Consider the following 24,728-nt stretch of genomic DNA (forward strand, 5'->3'; position numbering starts at 1 on the left):
TTTTTTAGAATTCCATACATTTATTCACAACGAACTACACAAGCAAACATGAATTTTAAAAATGTGTTTGATTTGTGTGTTGACTGATAAATTTAAATGGAAAAGTGAGGTGAAATTGTAAAGGCCTATTGGTTCATTTAATAGAGTCAGAACATACTTCATTTTAATTTGTTATCATAAACACGCAAATTTAGCTTTATTTAGCTATAAATTTCACGCATGCTTGCACCGTTTAACCCAGTTTTCAGACTAGCCTAGTGAATTCGGTATCGATACACCAGGGGAAAAAAAGGAAAACCAGTTGGAGCCAGGTTTACTGTGTTTATTGGCGCTGAGCTGTCTTCAACTAAACTTGGTGTTTGTTGGTAAGATTCGTTTTCTTTAATTCTTTAGTACTTATTAGATCTATACCTTAACAGAAATGATGTCTTGGTTTAAAAGTAGGTTTTTCGTTATTAAATAATAAATATGCAATCGTCTCAGCGCCAGTTGCAATATACTATTTTTTTTTTTTTTTTAAATAAATATTTGATCCAACATAATAGTGCGAGCAATACTGGCAACATTTTTTAATCAGCTGGTTGTGTAGTTTCGTTTTCTTATACAGAACTAGATCTAGACCTGATAGGCATAATCATGGCACGGGCATAGTCATTATTAGTATTAGTCAGTGTTAAGAAACTGTATACTTTATAGTGAATAGAATAGGCCTAGTTACAATACATTGTTAAAATACATTGCACATAGATCTACATAATGATTTTAGATATGACACACATTAGTGACATTAGGGCCTACAAGCTACAACATGCAGGATTATTTAAATTAAAAATAATTAAAATAGATTCATTTGTTGAATGATTCAAAACAAAACAATTCAAATCTTTGACATTCTCATTCACATTCATTCACTCATTGATTGAATTTGTATGATTCAATATACAAATTAATTGTAAATTGAAATTAACTGAATTAGCAAGTATTAGGCCTATATACTAGCGAGGCTCACTAACTTTAAAGCGTCCTTGGTTGCTAACCAGAACATGGCTACCTCACCTGGGCATACGATTGGGCAATTTTTTCTGCTTTGTTCGAGAGACCACCTTAACATTAAGTTTAAAAATAATTATCACGCGAAAAATGGCGTTTTTTTCGCGTATTTTAAGCTATCTGAAGATGACAAAGCTATTTTTGGCAGATTTTTTTTTTTTAAATTTGCTTCCGACCATGGAGGTCAAGCGGAAACATGGGTATAGTTTGAGTTGTTTAAAAACTTTAAATAAAGGACTGTTACGTGTCTAAATGGCACTGTAAGGTAGAGTATTATTAGATTGATCGTTTAGTGAAAAAATATTGTAATTATTTTGAATCCATTTTAAGAAATCGGCAGCCAAAAAAGGTCACTGAAAGCACGTAATTTTTTATTGTGACGTCATCGCTATTGTTACGGAAGCTGTACAGTAGTATCCTCTCGCTGCTTATATATTATATAATTGTATTCTTTTCACTTGACACTCTTTTTCAGCTTATTTTGCTAGCGTAATTAGACTAATTAAGCCTAATTATGGATATTTCACCTGGCTTTTGGATTTTACTAAGACTCTAAAAGCCCTTAGCCTTAAACCACAACGATCTGTTGTTTTTTTTTAAATTTTGTGTTGATCCCTGGAATTTGTAGTGAGCGTTGGTCTTTGTGTGCTTATTTAGGCCTAATTATTTGTTTTCAAATTTGTTATAGCTTAATTAATTTGTCTTAATTCTTATTGATTTCATAAATTTTAATTAGGTTAATTATAATATTATTTTCACTGGTCTTCGTTGATACATTTATTAGGCTTAGTAATGTTTATATTATATAAATATATTTATCAGGGGCGTAGCGAGGGGGCGGGGGTGCGGACCGCACCGGGTGACACCATTTAGGGGGGGGGGGTGACACCAAGGCAAAAAATAGCAAAATATATAGGGAAAAACTTGAGGGGGGATGCAAATCGAAAGTTTGAGGGGGGGGGGTGCTAATCGAAAATTTGTCCCCGGGAAGGGTCGCTACGCCTCTGGGGGGGTGACACCATTAAGTGCCGCACCGGGTAACACCCGACCTCGCTACGCCACTGATATTTATATATTTTATTATATATTATTAAGATTTTAGAGGCCTGATAAATTAAATGATTTTAGCGTTGAGTCTAGGTTTACATTACTAATTAGTACTTAGTAAACCAAGTACGCATGGACTAGGACATGTGTGTGCTGTGCCGGCGGCGTTGTGGCGGGCGATGCCTCTCGCGCTGACAAACCAGCGCGAGCGAGCGAGTCGTGTGTCACACTTGGCCTGTGTCGATGTTTGGAATGCATAGGCATAGGCCTAATTCTCGCTCTCGGGTGATTAATTTTTATGCGCTGACATTTGAAAAATCAAATAGACACACATCTTAATTAAATACATTTAATTTGAACTTTATATTAATCTAGACCTATAATACTAATTAGGGCCTATAACTTGGGATAACAAAGTACTTGGAATAGATTTAGCGCATGCGCACACTGTGCTGTGAGTTTTCTCTCGCTGGTTGACAAAAGAACGCAGGCGGGCTAGCGATGTTTGTAATTTGCATATATCTTCGCTCACAGGCGATCATTTTAATGCGATTGGCCTATTTTTATTTTATAGGCCTAATTAATTGTATTTGATAGGCTAACTTTTCTGGTTGACAAAACTAAGCGAGCGAGATGTCTGTCACGCGCACTGCCCGTGACGCTGTTTAGAATGTATTTCTCGCTAACTTGATGAATTTGAATGCTATGCTATTGCAGTGTTTTTTAAAATAAATCAAATACTTACAAATCTTTACATTTTAAACTGAGCATAGACAAAACTTTGTAAATAACACACCTGTCCCAAGTGAAGTGAGAGAAGAGGGTTAGATTAATTTTACAATGACATCGCTATATTTTATGAATTGCCCTAATTAAGCATTGCTAAAACACTTACACTAGTTAATAAAACATGCATGGGATTGAATATCTTTAAAAAGATTAGATCTATACTATATATTCTTGAACATGTTGTTCATTAATTTGAATTTAGTTTTCCTTTTTAAACACCCTTCCATTTAAAAAAAATTAAATAAAAATATTTAAAAATTCTAGATCTAGATCTAATTCCATTATGTGATTTTTTATTCTGACGAAGACAGTGTCCATACGAATAGAAATGTGGTAATAAAATCAAATGTACTGTGCATATTCTGCTAAAATCAAATCAGCTGCAAGGTCAACCCTGCAGAGTTCGTCTCTTCAGAAAAGTAATGGCGATCTGGTTGTCACGGATTATTTGGCTTGCAATGCTTGGAGTGGCCAATTAATAAAAATCAGTAATTAAGCTCCAAATGAGTTTATTTTCAACAAATTAAGTATTTGATTGATTAGAGATTGATCTCTAGTTTCCATTGGTAATGTTTAAATCGAAAAATAACGAAATTTAAAATTAGTGAGTATCTCTACTATATACTATATACTATATCTAATAGTAAATACATAGCATAGGCCTAAAATTACTTATATTTACAATACATTAGGGCCTATTAAAACTATTATTCATTATATATAATACATACATTTAGCCCGGAGGAGTAGGCACCTATTTTAGTATTTACTATTTAATAAATGTAGGCCTATTTACTTTTTTTCATTAGATTAGCTTAGATCTGTATTAAATAGTATTGAGTAGGCCCTATTAATTAAAAATATTAGGCCTGCTCATAAATCAGATTTTTAGGCAAATAATTTTAAATTTAAATCCTTTTTGCAATACAGACACACTATTAAAATTATTAAATGAACTACTAGAAAAAAAGTTCTAACTACTACTACTACTAGGGTTCTAGAGGTAGTTTGCCAGTCTTAGCCTTAAAACTTAAAAGTAAGTAGACTTTTTAGACTTTTAGAAAATAAAGTAAATTTAAAAATTCGTTTAGTATGACTCACTAAATTAGATTTTTTTTAGCAAGTATCAAGTTAGTAGAGCCTATACTATACCTAAGTATTAAGTAGTACTAATTAAGTATTGTAAATTATTTACAATAGGCCTACTAACTAAACTACGTAAGCCCTCTCAGTTCTACCTCTAAACTCTAATCAGTGTTCCTTTCAGTTTTTCCGTGGGGGGGGGGGGGTAAAAAGTTATATATTTTCTATTTAAATTTCATGTTTTCTCTTCCATCGTAGTGGGAGAGGGGGGCAGTAACCTTTTCCCCTTAGAGCTGCCTAAAAGAAACACTGATTGCTATTACCATATTGTAATACTGTTCCAACTCACTTACTGCCAACAGATTTAATTGACTTTACTGCCAACAGATTTAATTGACTTTACTGCCAACAGATTTAATTGACTTTACTGCCAACAGATTTAATTGACTTTACTGCCAACAGATTTAATTGACTTTACTGCCAACAGATTTAATTTACTTTACTGCCAACAGATTTAATTGACTTTACTGCCAACAGATTTAATTGACTTTACTGCCAACAGATTTAATTGACTTTACTGCCAACAAATTTAATTGACTTTACTGCCAACAAATTTAATTGACTTTACTGCCAACAAATTTAATTGACTTTACTGCCAACAAATTTAATTGACTTTACTGCCAACAAATTTAATTGACTTTACTGCCAACAAATTTAATTGACTTTACTGCCAACAAATTTAATTGACTTTACTGCCAACAAATTTAATTGACTTTACTGCCAACAAATTTAATTGACTTTGCTGCCAACTTCTTTCACTGAATCTACCCTCTGCCCCTTTGTCTAACATTCTAATCTAAAAACTGCAACCTATTCCCTTTAAACTTGGCACAGTTCTAACTTTTTAATGATCAGGGGAAATAATGCATCTAGATTAGAGTTTGTTGATGGCTGTATTACACATAGAAGCCAAGGGAGGTAATGGATAAGCTTTTGATTGTTTTTTTACTCTACTTTCACCTATCACTTTTTGAAAGTTTTAAGCATTTTTTATACAGTGCCAATAATCCTGCAGGGTGCAAATCATTAGGTTTTTCTTGAAAGTAGTTCACACACCTTTAAGAGGTAAAGATTCCTGTATAGACCTAGCAATCCCTGGGGCAAATAAAATAGTTTGTGTTTCTTGACCTTGGTTTGAGGGATGATGAAGGGACAGCATTATACTCAGCAGTCTTTACTTGTGAGTTAGGTATCATCAGAGCTGGGTGGACTGAGACGTTCCTCTGACATGAACCCAGATTCGAACTTGACTTTAGCAGCAGAGCGCTCCAGTGATCTTTAAGTTTATGATGTAGGGGGATCTGATTTTTGTGATGTCGTGTGCATATGTCAGGAAGGATTATATTTCACATGGTGTAGGTAGACCTTAAAGTATTGTAGCAAAGCATGGCTGTTGGAAGGATGCTGCCCCCCCCCCCATGAAAGGTGTGCAACCAACAAACAAGTTCTTCATTATCACACATCCAATCTGTACAGATAAGAAAAACAAAGCCAGGCTATTTAACCAAAAATGTTCATTATGCCTGTGGGCGTAAATTTTTGTAAGGTCTGTTCACTAAATTGAGCCATTATATCTGTATGACTTTGGAAAAACTTCTGGAAAATGTGCGACTTCTGATATAATGTATAATAAAGTTAGGATTGTGTTGGTGACTGCTGACATGTTGTATAAGGTTAGGACAGTGTTGATGACTGCTGACATAATGTTGTATAAGGTTAGTGTTGGTAACTGCTGACATAATGTTGTATAAGGTTAGGACAGTGTTGGTGACTGCTGACATAATGTTGTATAAGGTTAGGACAGTGTTGATGACAAACTGTTGTATAAGGTTAGGACAGTGTTGGTGACTGCTGAAATATTGTATAAGGTTAGAGTAGTGTTGGTGACTGCTGACATGTTGTATAAGGTTAGGATGGTGTTGGTGACTGCTGACATAATGTTGTATAAGGTTAGGACAGTGTTGGTGACTGCTGAAATAATGCTGTATAAGGTAAGGACAGTTTTGGAGTATAAAGTTAAAACACGAACCACATGTACTTAAAAACTAGTGGGGATATATGCTACCCCCCCCCCCCCCCCCCCATCATTCTGTTTCTGTAGAATGTAGAACAAACGCCTTCATAAGACAGGGCGTAACATACCGTCTCTGTTGTAGAATGTACACCAAGTTCATGGCCGCTACATAAAGAGAATCTATCAGTGTCGCAAAGACCGGATCAGATTATCTGACGCGCATGACTCTAGGTCACCCAAGCGGAACAGTCAATACAAATAGTGTCTAGCTTGTGTTTGTCCAATCGAAACCCGCACGCAGTAGCCTATCTCTTCACTTGAGCAATGGGGGGGGGTGGGAGACACAACGCACACCAACTGGCGAAACAAATACATGTAAGGTAGTCTATCCATTACAAATAGTGTTTCTAGTTAAAACCTTTTATTTTGTTCGCTGTAAGGTGTAAGGGATTACAGCCTATATTGAGCTACCATACAAGCAGAATTTCTTCCATGCATCCTTCGTCGGCTTCTCTCTTCCCCCCCCCCCCCCCCCCCCCGAACGAAATGGATTTTTATATAGAAAACATAATTTTACAAGTGTGTCTCGTCCCCGGGAAAATTTAGTCCGCCCTCTCGAAAATGTCGTCGTTCTCTTCTTCCCCCCCCCCCCCCCCCCGGAGAAAAAGGCCTGGAAGAAACACTGCATACAAGTGTAAGACAAGTACAACATAGACTGACTAGCGGTGCTCGAACCAAAAGGCGCGCTAAGTTAAAGAAATTAATGCAGGCTGATTGTAACGGTACGAGTTTAAAAGAACCTTACTTTTTTTTCCTATGCAATGTATATTTGAAATTAGTTTACGATCAGCGTGAAATATTTCATTAGGCCTAGACTTAGACTAACCTAGACTAAATATGTCCGGTCTGACGTTGTATGTGTTGACAAGTTGCAGAGGTAAACTATAGGCCCACCACACAATGGTTGTATCCTTGTTCACTTCCTTCACACTGCATCGCTTTCGTAATACTTCACGTATCACTATCACAAAAAACTGTAACGTATGCCAGTATATCTACGTCCTGTTGTATACGGTCCTCTTCTTTCATATCCGTTAGACGTTTCGATAAGCGTCAAATAACAGCCGCACTGACAGAAAGGTACATCAAATTGTGTTGTGTAATAAAGTGCGGGGAGTTTCACGGGGTTGAGGCGTCACTGGTTGACACTTGATACAGGAGTTTAAAGTCCACACCTTTTGTTGGTTTGTAAAACGATATGGTTTGTGTAACCCCGAATTTAAAAGTTCAGAGATTCTCACGTTATTTGGTGCTCGGTACCCGACAGGTAAGCCTAGTTATGTGACAAGAATAGTTTAGTGTTGTGGTAGACTCACTGACAGAGGCGTAGCGGGGGGGGGGGGATATGTCCCCGGGCGCCGACCTTAGGGGGCGCCAAAATGGGTTGGAAAAACAAATTGTAAGTTTGAGGGGGGGGGTGCAAAATCGAAAGTTTGTCCCCGGGTGCCGGGAAGGGTCGCTACGCCTCTGCACAGTGACTCCCTGTTAAAAGCCATTGAGATGTTTGTCTATAAGAAACATCAGGAGTATAAGAATCACTATAATCAAGAGTTTAAGAACCACTGCTAGACTTTAATAATCAACAATAACCGCCTTCAACTGGAGCTCAAGCATGACTAGGCTTGACGCTAGGCTCAGTCTAACACTACTAACAGTATTAAGCACCACTGTAGAGTCGTGTTGTTTAATCAATTTTAAGAAGCACCTTAAGATTATGTTGTATAACCACCCACCAACTACCGTAGAGTCATCTTGTACCATCACCACCAGGAGTGATAACCTCCCTCCCATTTGACCCTCTGACTGGACATGGTTTGATAACACTAACCCCATTGTACCCAATCCCTAATGCGATTAAGCAGAGGTCGATCTTTAATCCCCCATCTCCCATTGGCTGACTGGCTCAGGACCGATCACTTAAATCCACTAGCCCTCTTTGTTTCTTCCTCTCACGGTCACAGGTAAGTTCTTTGCTTTCTTCTCATTCTCACCTGCGTCTGGTAAACTAGGTGTAGTATTCAGGGCATGTGTGGCTTTATTAAATTTCCCAATCATTAAAATTTTTATATAGGCCTACAAATGATTGATTTTTGAAACGTTTTAAACCTAACTACGGATTACTATAAAAATGTGTTATGGATTTCCGATTAAGCTTGTTATTAAGTTGACAACCCATATAGACTTCAATAGATAAGTGTATTGGGTTGAATAACCTTAACATAAAAATATATTCGCTAGACGCGTTCACAAGCCCGGATATATTGCACAATTAATATCAAAAGAAGTCACGACACTTGGAATTACTAATGTTAGATGCATTCGTTTCTGAGGGTGGATGGTGTGGGGGGAAATATCCATCAAACTAATAGTGGCTAGTTCGGTAGCCCTGTAAAGAAATAGTAGCTAGTTAGCCACCGCCAAGTTTAGTCATGCAATCAAATGGTAACATAGATGGAATTGTAAAGGTATAAAGCGAAGGACATGTGGGCTATATGGAGCAATGCAGACCACAAATGCCTTTGTTTTTTTTAAAGTAAAATTTCACTGAAACAGCTGGCCTAACCATTCGTTCATTGAACGTAATGTAAGGCTTAGATAATTAGGTTTAAGCCAGGAAAATAAAACAAACGATTTCTCTCTAAGTGTCATTCAGATATTTGTTTATATAGTTATATGCCGACATGTGTCATTTTGTGGGGGGGGGGGGGGGTAGAATGAACATAGATATATTCAAAATGAAATGATCGATTTAAAGCTTTGATAATATATAGGTTAGGTTGAGTCGTGTTATTTATTTTTTTTTTTGACATAAGCACGATACCAAATTTGTAGGTAACCAACGCTAAGTAGGGCCTAATATGTGCAATGGAATGATAACTCTGTTAGGAAAAGAAGTGTTTAGAAAGGCAGAGTTACGCTAACTTTCTGAGTCACCACAGCACGGGTTTATTTCTGTATCTCAAACAAAATTTGTAAAGTACAAAATATAATTGAGTGACCTTTCAGGCCTGATCCGTTTGCCCATGTTGTGTTTCGATTGAAAAGTGACCTTGCTAATTTCACCTTGACCTATCTGGGATCCCAAGGTTTCACGTGATAGGCTTTAAGAAGAAGCGCAGATGTAGCTTATCAGTGATCTATAGTATCTCTATACGTCTATAGCCTTTAGTAACTTTTATTAAACCATCTAAGTATTTAATGTTTGTTTAGCCGTCTAAGTACTGCATTTTTGTTAAGCCCACAACCTTGAGTTTTTCTTAAAACATCGATATTTTTCCAAAACCTTGTCTGAACTCTCTCAACATAGAGTATTTTAATCAATCCCTATATCAATTTATTAAAACAGTTTTATAATACGCGAAATAACGACTAAAATTCGTTTTCCAACATTACTTTTTAATGATGCAAAAATGTTACCTCCCACCATCTGAACCCCCCTCCCTCCCCCTCATCACACGCCGTCACAAAATTACGGACCCCTCCCCCTACAAGTGTGACGTCATTTATGGACGACCCCTTTATCTTTTAAGTACAGAGGCTTTAATCGGACTTTTAAATGGTTATTGGTGGATTGAAGTATTATGTTACAAAAGTGTTGGTCGGTAGAGGTAGGGGAGGAAGAGTTGACGTACTGCAACTGTCGGACATCAGCAACCCTCGTGACGTCACCGCGTGGATAATCTACCACGAAGGTCCGCCTAGGAACAAATAGCTTGCACGACCTTGCTACTTCGTTAGTTCTGCCGTCTGATTGTCTACACACAATAGGGTACGGTTCGGTGGTTCTCGTTTGTTTCGAACAAAGTACTCGTTATAATTTATCAGAAAACTTTAACAAAAAGCATTTACTTAAGTCTTAATATCTATTTTTTGGCAGATATTGTAACTCAAATTTTGACCAATGATCTGCTTCTTGAAAGTCCGTGATCGTTTTCAGGTTTGAAGACATCCTTGACCATAGTTCACCCGACTGATGAAGTGATCGTTACTACTTTATCTAATCGTCCCTTTTTTCCAATTTAAATTTTCATCTTTAAATGAATTTTAATGACTGATTTACTATCTAATTTTAATGAAAATTGGATATTCTTGCGTTGTTGTCGTAAATGCTTTACCTGCAAAGCTTGACAGAAATCATTGAGTTGAGTTACAAGATTGGATCACAAACCACACCCACATCCATATATGGTGCACATAAATAAAACCATATCAAAACACACCTAGTTATGTCCACGTCGTGATTGTTTGAGCTAACATTGTAATGAGAGCACGGATCTATACGCTTATAACTATTTAAAGATGTTAGGTTTTTTTGTAGTAGCTTTGTTTCAATATTCTTAATGTTAAGTGTTCCGTAAAGATGTTAGGGTTTATTGAGTAGCTTTGTGTTTCAATATTCTTAATGTTAAGTGTACCGTAAAGATGTTAGGGTTTATTGAGTAGCTTTGTGTTTCAATATTCTTAATGTTAAGTGTTCCGTAAAGATGTTAGGGTTTATTGAGTAGCTTTGTGTTTCAATATTCTTAATGTTAAGTGTACCGTAAAGATGTTAGGGTTTATTGAGTAGCTTTGTGTTTCAATATTCTTAATGTTAAGTGTACCGTAAAGAATTTAAGGTTTTTTGTAGTAGCTTTGTTTCAATATTCTTAATGTTAAGTGTGCCGTAAAGATGTTAGGGTTTTTGAGTAGCTTTGTGTTTCAATATTCTTAATGTTAAGTGTACCGTTAAGTGAAGCTTTGCTGCTATTTTCTCCAAGTTTGGTTCATTGCCTTTAAAACAAAGAATTGTTATCAGCCTTCTCTCCTCCTCCTCCCCCCTTCTGGGCTGTTCTATGCTTCTGTCTGATCGAATGCTGTGTATACCACCGTGTCATGTTATAGTCAATGTGATATTATTTACTCGAGTAAATCGTGGTTACATTTAGATATTGGTCAGGTACTAAAGTGAATAGGGGACGGAGTGGTCTAGCGGTAGACTGCTAACCCGTAAGTCTCGAGTTTGAATCCGGGTTCAAGTCATAGATCGTCCCTGAGTCCACCCAACTCTAATGGGTACCTAACTCACGTTAGGGAAAATAAAGGCGGCTGGGCAAAGTGCTGACCACACTATCCCTTCATATGCCGAGGTCACAGAAACAAGTGAACTCTACTTCACTTGCCCTATAGACTGTCAGGTTTGAAAAGGGAACGAGTTTGTTCAGTTTTCATCTCGTATTATGTACACATGAAATCTGTGCCGTACACATCAAGTCATGTGTGATGTACGCGTACCCACGTCTTTAACTACCAACTATTTGTCTAAGATCTATTTACACCATGTATGTGCACCGGTCATGCACTAGTCTGCACTGGAGTGACATGCGCCTGTTCTGGGTCAGGCTGACCCAACCTTTGAACAGCTAATGCCTGAATTTATAATGTCAGTTTCCACAAATGGTGCCACACGCTTCGTGTTGATTGGAGTCAGTGACTTTATGCAGGGGTGGAGAGAGGCTATTAACACACGGCACCCCAGTGTGTCTATTTACACACTTCCTATTTACCTTTCTACATAAACTTATCTACGAATTTAAAAAGCCACCGAGAACACAACCAAGCAGGTGTAACACGACAGTCGTGTCAATGCCAGTGTAAAGACTGCCGTAACCTCTTGCTCTCAAGTACACCTGCACATTTCATGTCCAATTTTTTTTTCACTTCAAAGTGTTGGGGAAAATCTTAGATCTTTGGGGGAGGGAGGGGGGGGGCGGGCGTTGAAGTTGTTTCATTTCGTAGCTTGCGCGTTGCCTATTAACCCTCCCCACCCTCACGGTTACCCACCTCCCTTTTAGACAAGATATTGAGCATTACTGTGTCATACCTGGAAGGACTAGTGTGAGGGTGGGGGTTTTAGGAAGGCCGGAACGAATGACTCCAATAACACACAGTTCAAGTTCAACTATAATTGTTCTTTATTAAAATGATATATATGTTCAAGTTTCTACCTAACTGATCTATACTGTACTATTTACTACTACTACTGACTGTTCATACCACATGCTACCTACTACTACGACCAATCCTAACACTAACTGTTCTCTACATTCTACAATCTCACACCTTCTACCTCGCTAGCTAATCATGATCTACCTAACTGTCTACATTCCTCGGCCGTCTCTGACCGCTACCTAACAACTCCTGGCCTATCGCTCTACTGCCCCACGCCTCAGTGGTCAGCTGACCGTCCCACGTGACCGGTCAGTCCTGTGCGCCCATTGGTCCTCTCTAACCAACCAACTAGGCCTATAGTCTGTTTCTGCTAACCTGTATCTGCTAAACATGTCTGACGTAATCTTGCGTCATCACATATCTCCCTCCCTTTCTGTAGCTGACAAATTATATTTTTCAGCGTCTGCTACTAATCTAATACATCAACAACTATCTATCTTACTACTCTATTCTATCCCTAACATCAATCATGTAAATCAAATACAAAATGGGACAGCACAGTTTACAAAAACATAAAATCTTGTGTCTGTGTTCCTGAAAAACAAATGTCATTGTTTTCGTTCTTGTGTAGGTATCCTGACGTCTGTGGTGTCTCTGCTTGATAATGTATGTCTATGTTATGGTTTGATTGAATCTAATCATGTGTAACTCAGTTCTGGCTAGGTTGTCGTGTACTGGCCTTGAGCTAATCTTAGTAGAATGTGTAACTGGTTGAACGGGCTCTGCGAGCAGTGTAAGTGTATGTGTAAGTGTTATGTAATTGCTGGCGTTCCTCTGTGGTGGGTGGGTTGTGGCGAGTTTTGATGTAAATTCCCGTGAGGCGGGTGTATGCGTAACTTCGTTGGTCAATGTGATGACGCAACAATCTCATCTCAACGCTGGTTGAGACGTCCACGTAGAGTGGTTATGCGATGAACTGGAGCTGTCTGATGCGGTGGCGAACAACGACGTAACGTTCCGACGCTGGGAACTTGGACGATGTGTCGTCTACCCTTTGTATGTGCCGACGTAGGTGTACGTAGCTGGCGGTCTGTTATTCAACTCCAGTGCGGGGGCGAAGCGGTGGCGATGCGTCCGCTATCTTGACCAGGGCAATTCGCTGTTCGGCAGGGCTGTTCGCTGTCCTGGTAACTCAACGTAATCAGGGCTTCAGGTGGCGGCATTCTTTGAAGTGTCTGCTTCATCTCGTCTCATTCTGAATAAGCGTAGTGGGTCTGAAATTGTATTACGAGACCATGAGCAATGGTTTTACGTGGACTTTTTATTGCCCGCGCAGACAAGTATTCAGACAGAGGTACCTTCCATTAAAAAAAAACTCAATCCCAAATTTATACGTGCTGAACATTTGTCTGGCGGCATAAAAAACATAAAAAAATAACATTACAACATAACCAAATAAAAAAAAATCAGTACACTCTAATCTAACAACAATCTGTAAAGCCTAATAAACTCAATAGACGTAAACACTACTAGAGCTTAGAAATAGCTTCACAAAAAGAATAGACATGTGAGTGTATATAATAATCGTGCCGTTTCAAATAACATTTGAACACGTAATCATATAGTGGAGCAGCTCTCACTATCTGACTTCTGACAAAAACTGGCTGGCTTGACTTAAGGGGGGACCAGTACTTAAAAATCGCATTTTCATTATCTTTTTGCCTATGTATATTTAATAGTCTAATGCAACTCTAACATCCCATCAATTACTTGAACTAATCTACTGTACTCAAAGAATGTGTTGAAATACTTATTTTAGTGTTTGTAGATGCCTAGTTTTGATAACATTTTATTTTTTTCAAAAATAAGCATTGACACTTTTTGGCCTACTCCAAATTTTCAAAAGAAGAAATATTAAAAACTGTCTTACAGAATACAGTGAAACTTGCACAGTCTTTACAATATAGGTTGTTCTGCAAACTGATAGAAGCTTTTAATGATACCTTTCTTTATTTAATTTTTATGGTTGTTTAAAGTTCATGTCTCTCCACAAAGACTCTTTTTTCTAAGTGACTTTGAAAAAAATTCATATTTTAAAAAGTTTGTGTTTAATCTAAACATCCTTCTATCAGTTTGTTCTGTAACCATTTCTAAATGTGGCTTTTACTTTATGTATTATTATGTCTTATACGTACTGAGATTTTTAGCATACAAAATTGCATATAAAAATACATATAAACTCAACTTTTTGGGGTTCAACATTTGTTCTCAACATGTTTGAGATATGTTATCTTTAAAACATATCAATATCTTTGTTTTAGCTATGTAGACAATGTTCAATTGCTGATCTTTAATAAAATAAAAATTAAGTACCGGTCCCCCCTTAATGACTGACTTCACTTTTGACTTCAGTAACTTGACTTATTTCACTTTAACTGACTTCAGTAACTTCACTGACTTCAATTTACGACTTATTTCCCATTCACGATTAACTTTACTTCGACGATTTCAACTACTTCCATTTGCCGACTAACTTGACCTAGACGACAGATTTCACTGACTGACTTCAATTCAACTTAAAAGACTTCACTGACTGACTTAAACTTCGACGACTTAAACGTCTTCACTTTGACTTCAATGACTTTTCCTTGACTTCAACGACTTCAATATAACTTCAAAGACTTTTCTGCCTGCAACATGACTTCAACTACGTCACTAAAGACACTATGACCTCAACTACGACTTCAACAACTTATTGACTGACTTGACTGACTTCAAATGACTTCTTTGACTTCAGTTCAAGTTCAACTATAATTGTTCTTTATTAAAATGATATATATGTTCAAGTTTCTACCTAACTGATCTATACTGTACTATTTACTACTACTACTGACTGTTCATACCACATGCTACCTACTACTACGACCAATCCTAACACTAACTGTTCTCTACATTCTACAATCTCACACCTTCTACCTCGCTAGCTAATCATGATCTACCTAACTGTCTACATTCCTCGGCCGTCTCTGACCGCTACCTAACAACTCCTGGCCTATCGCTCTACTGCCCCACGCCTCAGTGGTCAGCTGACCGTCCCACGTGACCGGTCAGTCCTGTGCGCCCATTGGTCCTCTCTAACCAACCAACTAGGCCTATAGTCTGTTTCTGCTAACCTGTATCTGCTAAACATGTCTGACGTAATCTTGCGTCATCACAACTAGGGATCGTACATAATTGACATCGTTATTTGAGCTCGTGACCACCCCCGTCTTACTGTCGTAGTAACAAGAATCTTTAAATGACGTACCAAGGCCCACCTTCCCTCATCCTCTATAGATGCTTGTTGCCTATCGATTTTTTAAAAATAATTTTAATTAACATACTCAAAATAATTATACATTACATTTCTTGAACTCCCCCCCCCCCCCCCCAAATTGTCCTAACGTTCCCCTCCCCACGTGACGTGATATATTGATGACCCCATTTGTGTAGACCTATTTAATTACAGTCGACACGCCCCCCCCCCCCCCGCACCCACTATCCTGGCTAGCATACAACTAGCATTACAGTTATACAGATCTAGTAGTACAAGTGAAATAGCATCGATCACGCGATATGCCCCGTCGTAATACATTGTTTGTACTGCTAAGCTAACCCTTGAGCTAGTCAATTATCATGCGCAGTCACGTGGGGGGAAATCTGACTTTTGTGTCACGGGTTCTAGTGAGCTTGTTTTTCACGAGGACATGACTTGTTGTACCGTAACAAATCAGTCAAGCTTTAAACATACGCTCTTCTTTTACAACCGGTAGTTTTATTTACGTGTATTCAAGTAGATCAGGTATTTTATGATTATTCTGTGTTACTGTTCATTCGTCATCAAGTATTTAAAATCTAAACCATTATATATTCTGCTAACACGAAAATGAAATAATGTTTATTTTACAGGATTTAATCAGCTGTTCGCTGGCTGACCTTTTGTTGGATCAACATTACCTCCCCTTTGTTTACAATGGCCACACGCAAGAAAGCTTTGCTGTTGTGTTATCAACTACAAACCAATAACCACATTCTAAGGCAAGTCCGTGGAATTTGTTTAGCTGATAGCTCTTGACTAGCAGTGTTTTTAAAATTATTTGTTGCTGACACTTAGTCACTTTAATAATAGATTTAGTTTAGAACTTGTTTTTTAAATGAAATAATTAGGCCTAATAGTTTTATAAAAGTTTACTTCATTAAAAAATTAAAATTAATTATAATTTATAAATATTAAATGTGTCTATATTCTATATGTATGTGTATATATTGTATGTGTGTGTATTTTGTGTATATAGTGCTTAACTTGCAGTTAAAAATTAATTTCTTTACCAGTTTAGTTTGTTTTAGTCCTTGATCTCCTTCTAGGTTTTATCATCTATCTTATTTTATTACAGGCAATCTAAACCAGTTGCCCAAGTGCTAGGGTTTACATGTGCCAGTAAGTTACACAAAATATGATTTGTTACAGCTGTAAAATCTACAGATTTGTTACCAGTATTTACTTTGTAGACCTTGTTTAAAGCCAGTGACTAATCATGTTTAAAAATGTGTTTGGCACAGGTGTGATTTATCTTTAACTAGCCAATGTTCACTAACAAACAAGTGACATGCTGAAATGGGTCAGTGGCCTGCTAGCTGACCTCCTGATCTAGTTTCACTGGTCATATCAAGTGACCTCATACAACCAACCCACAAACATTTTAATCTATTTTTAGTGAAGGTGTATAGCAGTCTGTTAATTTTACATGTATTTATTTTTCAACACCATGATAGTGGTTGTGGCTGTCACTAAACAGAATTTGGGTCAAAATATTCTTACCTGCTTACTTTACTAGTAAAATATAGTTAACGAGCCGACCCGCGGCGTATCATACGCCATTTAGTTGTTTTATTTTCTACTTTTCAGTAATTCATAATTTGTGAATTCGACAGTACCACTGCTGTCACTGAAAATATTTCCTTTAAAACACTATCAGTTAGTCGTTAAGGACGATACCCCCCCCCCCCCCGTGAAAGCAGCCTCCTCTTAGCTACCTCCCCTAAGTTTAAAATCGTTTTAAACTAAATTATCTGCCCCTAATAGCCGTCACTAAACCCGGCTCTACCTACGATTGTAAACATTTAGTGTGAACCACAGCTCACCAGACTTCCTAGAGAGGAAAAGAGGGGATTGCAAGGCGCGCTTACAGCTTGTTTTCTAACGTCTCCAAGAAGAGAATTATATATATAGATTAACTGTCAGATATCTACTGCATAGCTGTAATTTAATTCCTGTAACTGTAAGATTTCCTAATGTTGAGTTTCACAATATCTATAGCATTGCTGTAATTCCTGTAACTTAGTAATGGTGTTTTCACCAAAATATCTACAGTATATCTGTAATGCAATTCCTTTTATTTAGTAACTCTGAAGTTTCACTAAAATTATATTTACAGTGTAGCTGTAATTCCTGTAACTTAGTAATGATGAAGTTTCACCTACCGGCACTTAACATTTATTTTCTCGCCTACTTTTCAGGATCACTATCAACATCACAGACATGTCATGCCAAAGAATATGCCTTTGAGGTTTGGTCTCAGTTTTACTCACATAATAACCTTCATTACACATTTACCATTTGTTGTAATAAAAAAAACATGGTTTTGTAACACACACACAATCCAACCAAAATCTGCTGTTTGCTGTGTACCAAAAAAAAAGCATTTTGATATCTAGTTTAACCCAAGAATTTTAATATCTTGGGGTAGGGGCCAGTGTGGTCAGGTTTGTAAAGCTCATGGTTGTTTAATAAAAAGTCTTAAGTTTAAACCCCTGGTAGATAACTCTCAATAGCTAGGAACAGCAACCCATCTTGGAGAGAGAACTCCAAACATCAAACAAACCCTACATTTGTAGTTTGCTCTTGTATGAACAAAGGCTTAGGAAGCAATCCAGAAAGAATAGCTGGCTATAATCAATGATCTATGTCGCATAACAAGATGACATGCAATACATGTGTTGGAGGAAATTTCTTTCAACATTATAATTAAGAACGAAGAAGACACCCCGTTAAATATCCCCCTTAAGCCTTGGGTTTATTTATGCGAACAACTCCTGTAATAGAAGATTTTACACTAGGCTTATTTCTAACACATTGAAAGAACAGTTCTAATATTCACACACATGCAATGTCTGCTTTGTTTCTGTACAGATGGCATGTTCAAACATCAGATATGGTGAAGGTGTTACTAAGGAAGTTGGTATGGTGAGTTCTTTCATCAATTCAACTAATTAAGGTGTTACCCTAATGGTTATTTATTGCTTTTGTTGCTACTTTTAAGTCCTTAATTATACCATCTTTTAACTACAAGTTTATTAGCCATAATGCTTTGAGAATACAACAATGTATTTACATGTGTATACATTTCTAATTAACATTGATTAATAATTTCATGATAACAATAAAATATTTAAATTATATTTTCAAAATTTTTTTTTTAAAACAGTTCAATAAATGTTTTGCTAAAATTTATTTTGTCCATCATTCAGGACTGTAAAAATCTGGGTGGAAAACATGTTTGTGTGATGACAGATCCTCACTTGGTGAAGCTTCCCCCAGTTAAAGCAACCTTAGAATCTTTGGATAAATATGGAGTCAACTACAAACTGTTTGATAAAGTCAGAGTTGAACCTTCCAATCACAGGTTAGTTTTAGTTTTGATACTTGCCCAAACACAATAATTAACCTGCGGGTGTTATATTTTTTTTATCTTTATCTTTTTGCAGCAGTTAGTGTTTATGAAAAAGCATGAAAAGAAAACTACTAACCCTAACAATTATTTCTCTCCCACTGCTCTGCAAAGTCAGCGAGTTGACATCACACAAAATAACACAATTATTTTCAGTAATTAAACTGTTCTTCTGTAATATCATTCCCAGAAAGCAAGAATCTACATAGTTTTTTATGCCATTTTATTTGTTGTTATAGTTTGCAGTATGTTTTTCCATTTCACAAAACATTAGTTTAATAAAATTGCTGGCAATCACAACACATTTGTAATCTGCTATGGGATAGAATTTTGTGATAAGAGATCAATATCTTAGTATTTTGTTCTGACTCTACCAGCAAAGGAGAAAGTCAAGTTGGATGTTTACACAATATGCTGCACTTGTGCCCAAAGTTCTGACTAATCCTTAAAATTAACTTTTTTATATTTAATTTTTCAAATGTTTCGGGGTTATACTGACATGAATATCAATTGAACTTTCCCCCCAACATTTCAGCCTGAAGGAAGCAATAGATTTCTGTCTGGCCAACCAGTTTGACCTGTTTGTGGCTGTGGGGGGTGGGTCAGTGATGGACACGTGTAAGGCAGCCAACCTGTACAGTAGTAAACCAGAGGCGGAGTTCTTGGATTATGTCAACGCACCCATCGGCAAGGGTTTACCTGTCAAACACGCCTTGAAGCCACTCATAGCAAGTAAGCATATACTGCACTTGTGACAGTAAAATGTATTATTAGCAATTACTAGACATATCAAAGGTTAAAATTTGCTCACCTACCACGTCATATTGCAATAAAATCTCTCAAATAACATTTTCTCTTCCTAACATTTTTATTCTATAAATATAATATGAGCATTGATTTGTGAAATGGGACAAGACTTCAGTTTATCCTTGCATAAGAGTATGACTTGTTAAAGCGAATTTTTAAAATGTTAAAATTTTACGCTATTATCCATTTCATAAACTGAATTTTATTGCTAATTTTTTCATCTAGTTTTATTTGCTGTGTTATAATGAACTTTTTAAAATTTTCTTTTAATTTTAGTTGCCACAACAGCAGGCACTGGGAGTGAAACAACAGGCACTGCAGTGTTTGACTTCAAAGAAATGAAAGCTAAAACAGGTTGTTACATGATATTTTTCAAGTGAAAACTAATTTCATTATTGTATACTTACATCAAGCTTATGTATGGTTTATGATTTGTTGCTTTGATTGAGTGCACCTTGCAGCACATTTTAAAGTTCAGTATTACCCCACTAGGTATATCCAACAGAAGCCTTAGACCAACCCTAGGTATATTAGATCCCCTTCATTTGTTGACCATGCCAGAAAGAGTGGCAGCATACTCAGGAATTGATGTTTTATGGTCAGTTTAGCTGCAGCTTTAATCATTATAATTTCACTAATTTAATCTTCTTTAACATTCATTCTAAAGATCGGGAAAAAAAAATTAAATGTATAGGCCTACATTTTTTTTTAATCTAGAATTATGTTAACAACAGCGTTTAAATTTTCAGTCATGCAATTGAATCTTACACTGCGATGCCTTACACAGAGAGACAGGGTCAAGAAGACCCAAGCCACAGGCCAGCCTACCAAGGCAACAATCCTATTAGTGATATCTGGTCACTACATGCACTTCGTGTTACTGCTAAATACATCAAAAGGTTAGCAGTTTCCTTCTAAATCTTTTTTTTAAATAAAAAATGCATCATTTTTTTATATTTCTAAAATGTAAAAGATTTTTTAATTGGCTGATTTTGAGATATAAAAAGTATTGTTTGTTTTTAAATAATGTTTTTGGGATTGAGTAAACATTTGAAGGATGCTGGGTTAATGTATAACTCATTTAGACATTGGTCTTTAGTCATTGGCAGCATGTATACATCACTTGGACAAAAGTGTTAAAAGAATTAGTGATTTTAATAATTTTAAAAATCGGTCTAAATTTAAATTTTCACTTATGCACTATCTACATTAAAAATAAAAATTTTCTGCCACCCTACACACTCTGAAATACTCACTGTTGCATGTTTGCTTATCAGCTTCCATGAAAAGGTTTTGGCTTTTTGCATGACAAAATGTTTGCATGTTTTGGCATTCAATTAGTTTTTCAATTTTAAACTGTCTTGCCAAAAAAGTCATGAGAATTCTCTGTACACCTAGAAAACAAATTTCTGTCACATAGATGGTTGGTAGCACCTGAAAAAAACAAAATGATCATGTGTTTAGAAAACTATTCTAAATGCCCTGGTTAACAGTTGCAACTTTGTAACAGCTGTTTAAATCCTTTTGTTATGCTACAACGTAAATAAAAAATATCAGAGCCAATTTTTGTTAAGTTATCGGCTTTGTAACTTTTTTTTTTATTACTAAGCATGAAATTATAACAATTTAATGATAAAATTTAGCTAGTATGTTGCACTTTTACACTAAAGCTAAATACTTGCTGGCTGTTTGTATTGACGCTTGCTGAATGTTTTATCAAAACTTGACAATTTGGACACTGTTTTTCTGCTATCACATCTCACCACTGCTATATATTATTTTTCCATTAGCTTAACTAAATAACTTTGTTTAAATAGAGAGTTTAAATTTGTATACTTGAAGACAGAAAAAAAAGTTAAAATCAAGTAAAATTTAAAAATAAAATAAAAAATTGTCAAGTTTTGTGCTTGTGTGTGTACTTAGCATGCTCCTTACCTCCCTTGGCTTCCTACTTCCAGGGCTGTGTACAATGTAGATGACAAAGAGGCCAGGTCTTCCATGTTGTTAGCCAGCTGTTTTGCTGGCATTGGCTTCGGCAATGCCGGCACACATTTATGGTAAGCTGTGATTGGTTAACGACCATAACACAACAAAATTATTGTTTTAAAAAAAACACATTTCAGAGCTGTTGATAATAGCGATGATCTTGAGGCTCGTTCGTTCATGCAGTTGGCTAGCTGTGCAGCTGGGATAGGCTTTGGCAATGCTGGTGTACATTTGTGGTAAGACGTTTCTAGTTTCATCTTTTGTTCACATGTGCTCAAATTCTGAACAATATTGAAACAGTATTACACTTTAGAGACTAGAGTGTAATGTGGAGAGCAAATAAGCTGAAGTGGTCCACTATACAAGTAAATTTTATGACCTTTGAGTTGTTTGAGCTAATGACGATCTATATAGGCCTTTATGGCCATTTTACCCTGATAAGATTAAGTACAGCATTTTTACTATTTTATTTTAAGAAACCATAACTTTCCTAAATATTTTTCAAATTTTTTTAACAGATATTGTCTGTTCCCAGTAAAATGTGAAAACTGCGTAGACAGAAAAATGCGCAACTACAAACCAATTTTACATATACACTTTAAGTGTGTCATAATTCGTGGAAATATGTTTTATTATGCTACAATTTACAGCAAGTGACTCTTTGTTTTTGTCTATAAATGCTAGATTTAAGTTTTAAGGGGAAAAATATCCTTGCACACTTTTTTGTGCCCAGTTTTCCATTTGTATCTTTCTGGTCACTGATATTGTCACATTTGTTTTTAAACTCATGCAGTGTTGTATGCTAAGTGTTTTTTTTCTTCATAAATGTTGTATTTTTTCTTTAAATCATGTTGTCCCATTTATTTATTTTTAGTCATGGTATGTCCTATCCCATTTCTGGCCTTGTAAAGAATTATAAATCCAAAGATTACAGTGATGATCATCCACTAGTGGTTAGTAAAGAAATTTAATGATTCTTTTTTTTTTAATTTGTTAATAAACATTTCAGTGGTGGATAAGCTCAGGATACTTATTTGCTGCTGAAACAAATATGTTGTTCCAAATCTTGTTGCATTATGGAAAATGTGTGACTTATTTAAACTTTGATTTTTAACCATTTCAGCCTCATGGTCTTTCTGTTATAATTACTGCCCCTGCTGTTTTTGAGTACACCGCCCCTGCTTGCCCTGAACGCCATTTACAAGCTGCTGAAGCCTTAGGTATGTGACCTACTAATGTTTTCACAACATATCACGTGGACCATTAAGATCTTTAATTAACCAGTCAGCATCAATTCCATTGTTTTTGTAAGCAGTTTCAAAATGTATTTAATTTCATGCTACTAGTTTTCAAAATAAGTGTTACAGGATTGCTAAGTAATTGTAAGATCCAGACCTATGTCTATTTGAAAATGTCAGTAGAATTTCTTCTGCATGTACTCTAAATGTTTTCTTAACTAATTGGTGATGCTGTATTTTCTCTTAATGTAATCCTCAACAAAGGGGCATTGCTATGTTCTGAATGGTTTTTTCCTCTTTAACAATTAGGTGTTGATATCCGAAATGTAAAGAAAGCTGATGCTGGTAAAGTTCTTAGAGAAGTCTTACTAAAAATAATGAAGGATATTGAATGTCCAGATGGCATTTCATCATTAGGCTACACTAAAGATGATATTCCTGCTTTAGTAAAAGGAACATTACCCCAGGTAAAATACATCAAAACTTTATTTTAAATCAGTTGAAAGTCTACATTTTTTAAGTCCTAAACTTTTTTTATACGTGTAAAATAATAAATCTACTCTGCTTTAATGAAATATATTTTTTCAGCATCGAGTCACCAAACTGTCCCCACGTCCTGCTGGAGCAGAGGAACTTACTGAGCTCTTGACGAAATCTTTAAAGAATTATTAACTGTCATACATTGGTTAAAAATTCTAATTCAGGGAATCGTGTATCCAATTTTACTGTCAAATGTTTGTGGTAAATATTTACTTCCAGATGTCCAAAATAACAAGCTTAAAAGGTTCTGTGGCAGAATCCAATGTATATTGTGGGAGTTACAATGTTTATGTATGTGATAACTGTAGATCTATGTAAATCTCAAAACTTTTGTATCTTGTTTGCATCATGAAATACAGCACCAAAATATTTCTTAGAAGAAAACTTAAAAACTATTTTGTACTCATATTCTGAAAGTTTTTCATTATACATGATTGACTTACTCTTTTGCAATACATACATTATACTTACCCTTTAAAAATGGTATTGTTTCATTAAATGTGATCATTGTATTATAACCAGTATCCAAAATAGATTTTAAAAAATGTAATCAAATTGCACTGTGTTCCTAAAAGATTACAATGAGATTATTTTTTTAAATAATTTTACTCAATGTTCATCTTATCCTATGCACAATGTACATTTTGAAATTTTCTGTAAGTCAGTTTTAAAAATTGTATTTATTATCTATATTTATATTTGTCACTTCTCCTGATATTCTGGTTACATGGTTTTGGTGTTATTTATATTGCCTTCCTTTACATAAACTATAATTTTTCAAAAAATGGTCTATTGCTTTTGTCCCTTAGTGGAATTTGAATAAAATTAAATAGAAATATGATTGCTGTCTGTTTTATTTCTAAGGTATTTGCAAATATTTTTTTCAGACAAAAATATAAAAAAATTAATGGTAGGTAGGAGTGGGGAATTGGAAGAGATATTGACATCTTGCATGGTTTAAATGATTGGCAAAAAATGTGGTGGTCATTATTACTATTAGGCCTTAGAATGAACCAACCCAATGAGTTCAAAGCTTTTATTAAGTCTAAATCTGCATACAGCTTAACATTATTGGAGGGACAGCTGAAATTGGATAACTGGTGGTATTCATAGTTTTCTCTGGAAATATGAAAAGGCTAATAAAGTAAAATTTAAGATGTGGGTAAAGGTTTCAGACAAAAACACAATAGCCCACTTCTCAAATATGTAGGCACTTTTAATGGTCTCCACTAGTACTATTCTATTGTTTTCTCATGTTCAACTTGAGAACTGAGATTTTAAGCTACGAAACGGCTTTAAACTTTGAAGTTAGGCCTAGGTATTTACCATAGGGACACTCAAACGTCCGTCAGTGTCCCC

The 24,728-nt window shown here is 36.0% G+C and overlaps 1 protein-coding gene across 6 annotated transcripts; it reads left to right on the forward strand.

Moving 5' to 3' along the window:
* Positions 1-240: 240 nt before the first annotated feature.
* LOC131952447 (hydroxyacid-oxoacid transhydrogenase, mitochondrial) lies at positions 241-24,210 on the forward strand. Of its 6 annotated transcripts, none has more exons than XM_059315095.1 (15): positions 241-365; positions 15,980-16,108; positions 16,465-16,508; positions 17,588-17,637; positions 18,261-18,314; positions 18,599-18,753; positions 19,334-19,530; positions 19,882-19,959; positions 20,098-20,203; positions 20,355-20,504; positions 21,564-21,662; positions 22,466-22,544; positions 22,715-22,811; positions 23,139-23,296; positions 23,418-24,210. In XM_059315095.1, exons 2-15 carry the CDS (start codon positions 16,044-16,046, stop codon positions 23,499-23,501), a joined length of 1,416 nt encoding a protein of 471 aa, XP_059171078.1. In that variant the 5' UTR covers positions 241-365; positions 15,980-16,043; the 3' UTR covers positions 23,502-24,210. The 6 variants fall into 6 exon arrangements, with proteins under 6 accessions (XP_059171078.1, XP_059171076.1, XP_059171081.1 ...); XM_059315093.1 differs by lacking the exon at positions 21,564-21,662 and adding an exon at positions 21,729-21,827 and having other exon boundaries at positions 242-365; XM_059315098.1 differs by lacking the exon at positions 241-365 and adding an exon at positions 419-440.
* Positions 24,211-24,728: the final 518 nt, after the last annotated feature.

Source organism: Physella acuta, unplaced genomic scaffold (assembly GCF_028476545.2).
Source record: "Physella acuta isolate Inbredline_101_S28 unplaced genomic scaffold, ASM2847654v3 ptg000873l, whole genome shotgun sequence".
Taxonomy (NCBI): Eukaryota; Metazoa; Mollusca; class Gastropoda; family Physidae; genus Physella; species Physella acuta.

Coding starts and splice junctions, on each gene's coding strand:
- LOC131952447 (XM_059315095.1), top strand. CDS start 16,044: ATGGCCACACGCAAGAAAGCTTTGCTGTTGTGTTATCAACTACAAACC. Junction 20,204..20,354: donor TCAGGAATTGATGTTTTATG/GTCAGTTTAGCT, acceptor TTAAATTTTCAG/TCATGCAATTGAATCTTACA. Junction 22,812..23,138: donor ACAAGCTGCTGAAGCCTTAG/GTATGTGACCTA, acceptor TTTAACAATTAG/GTGTTGATATCCGAAATGTA.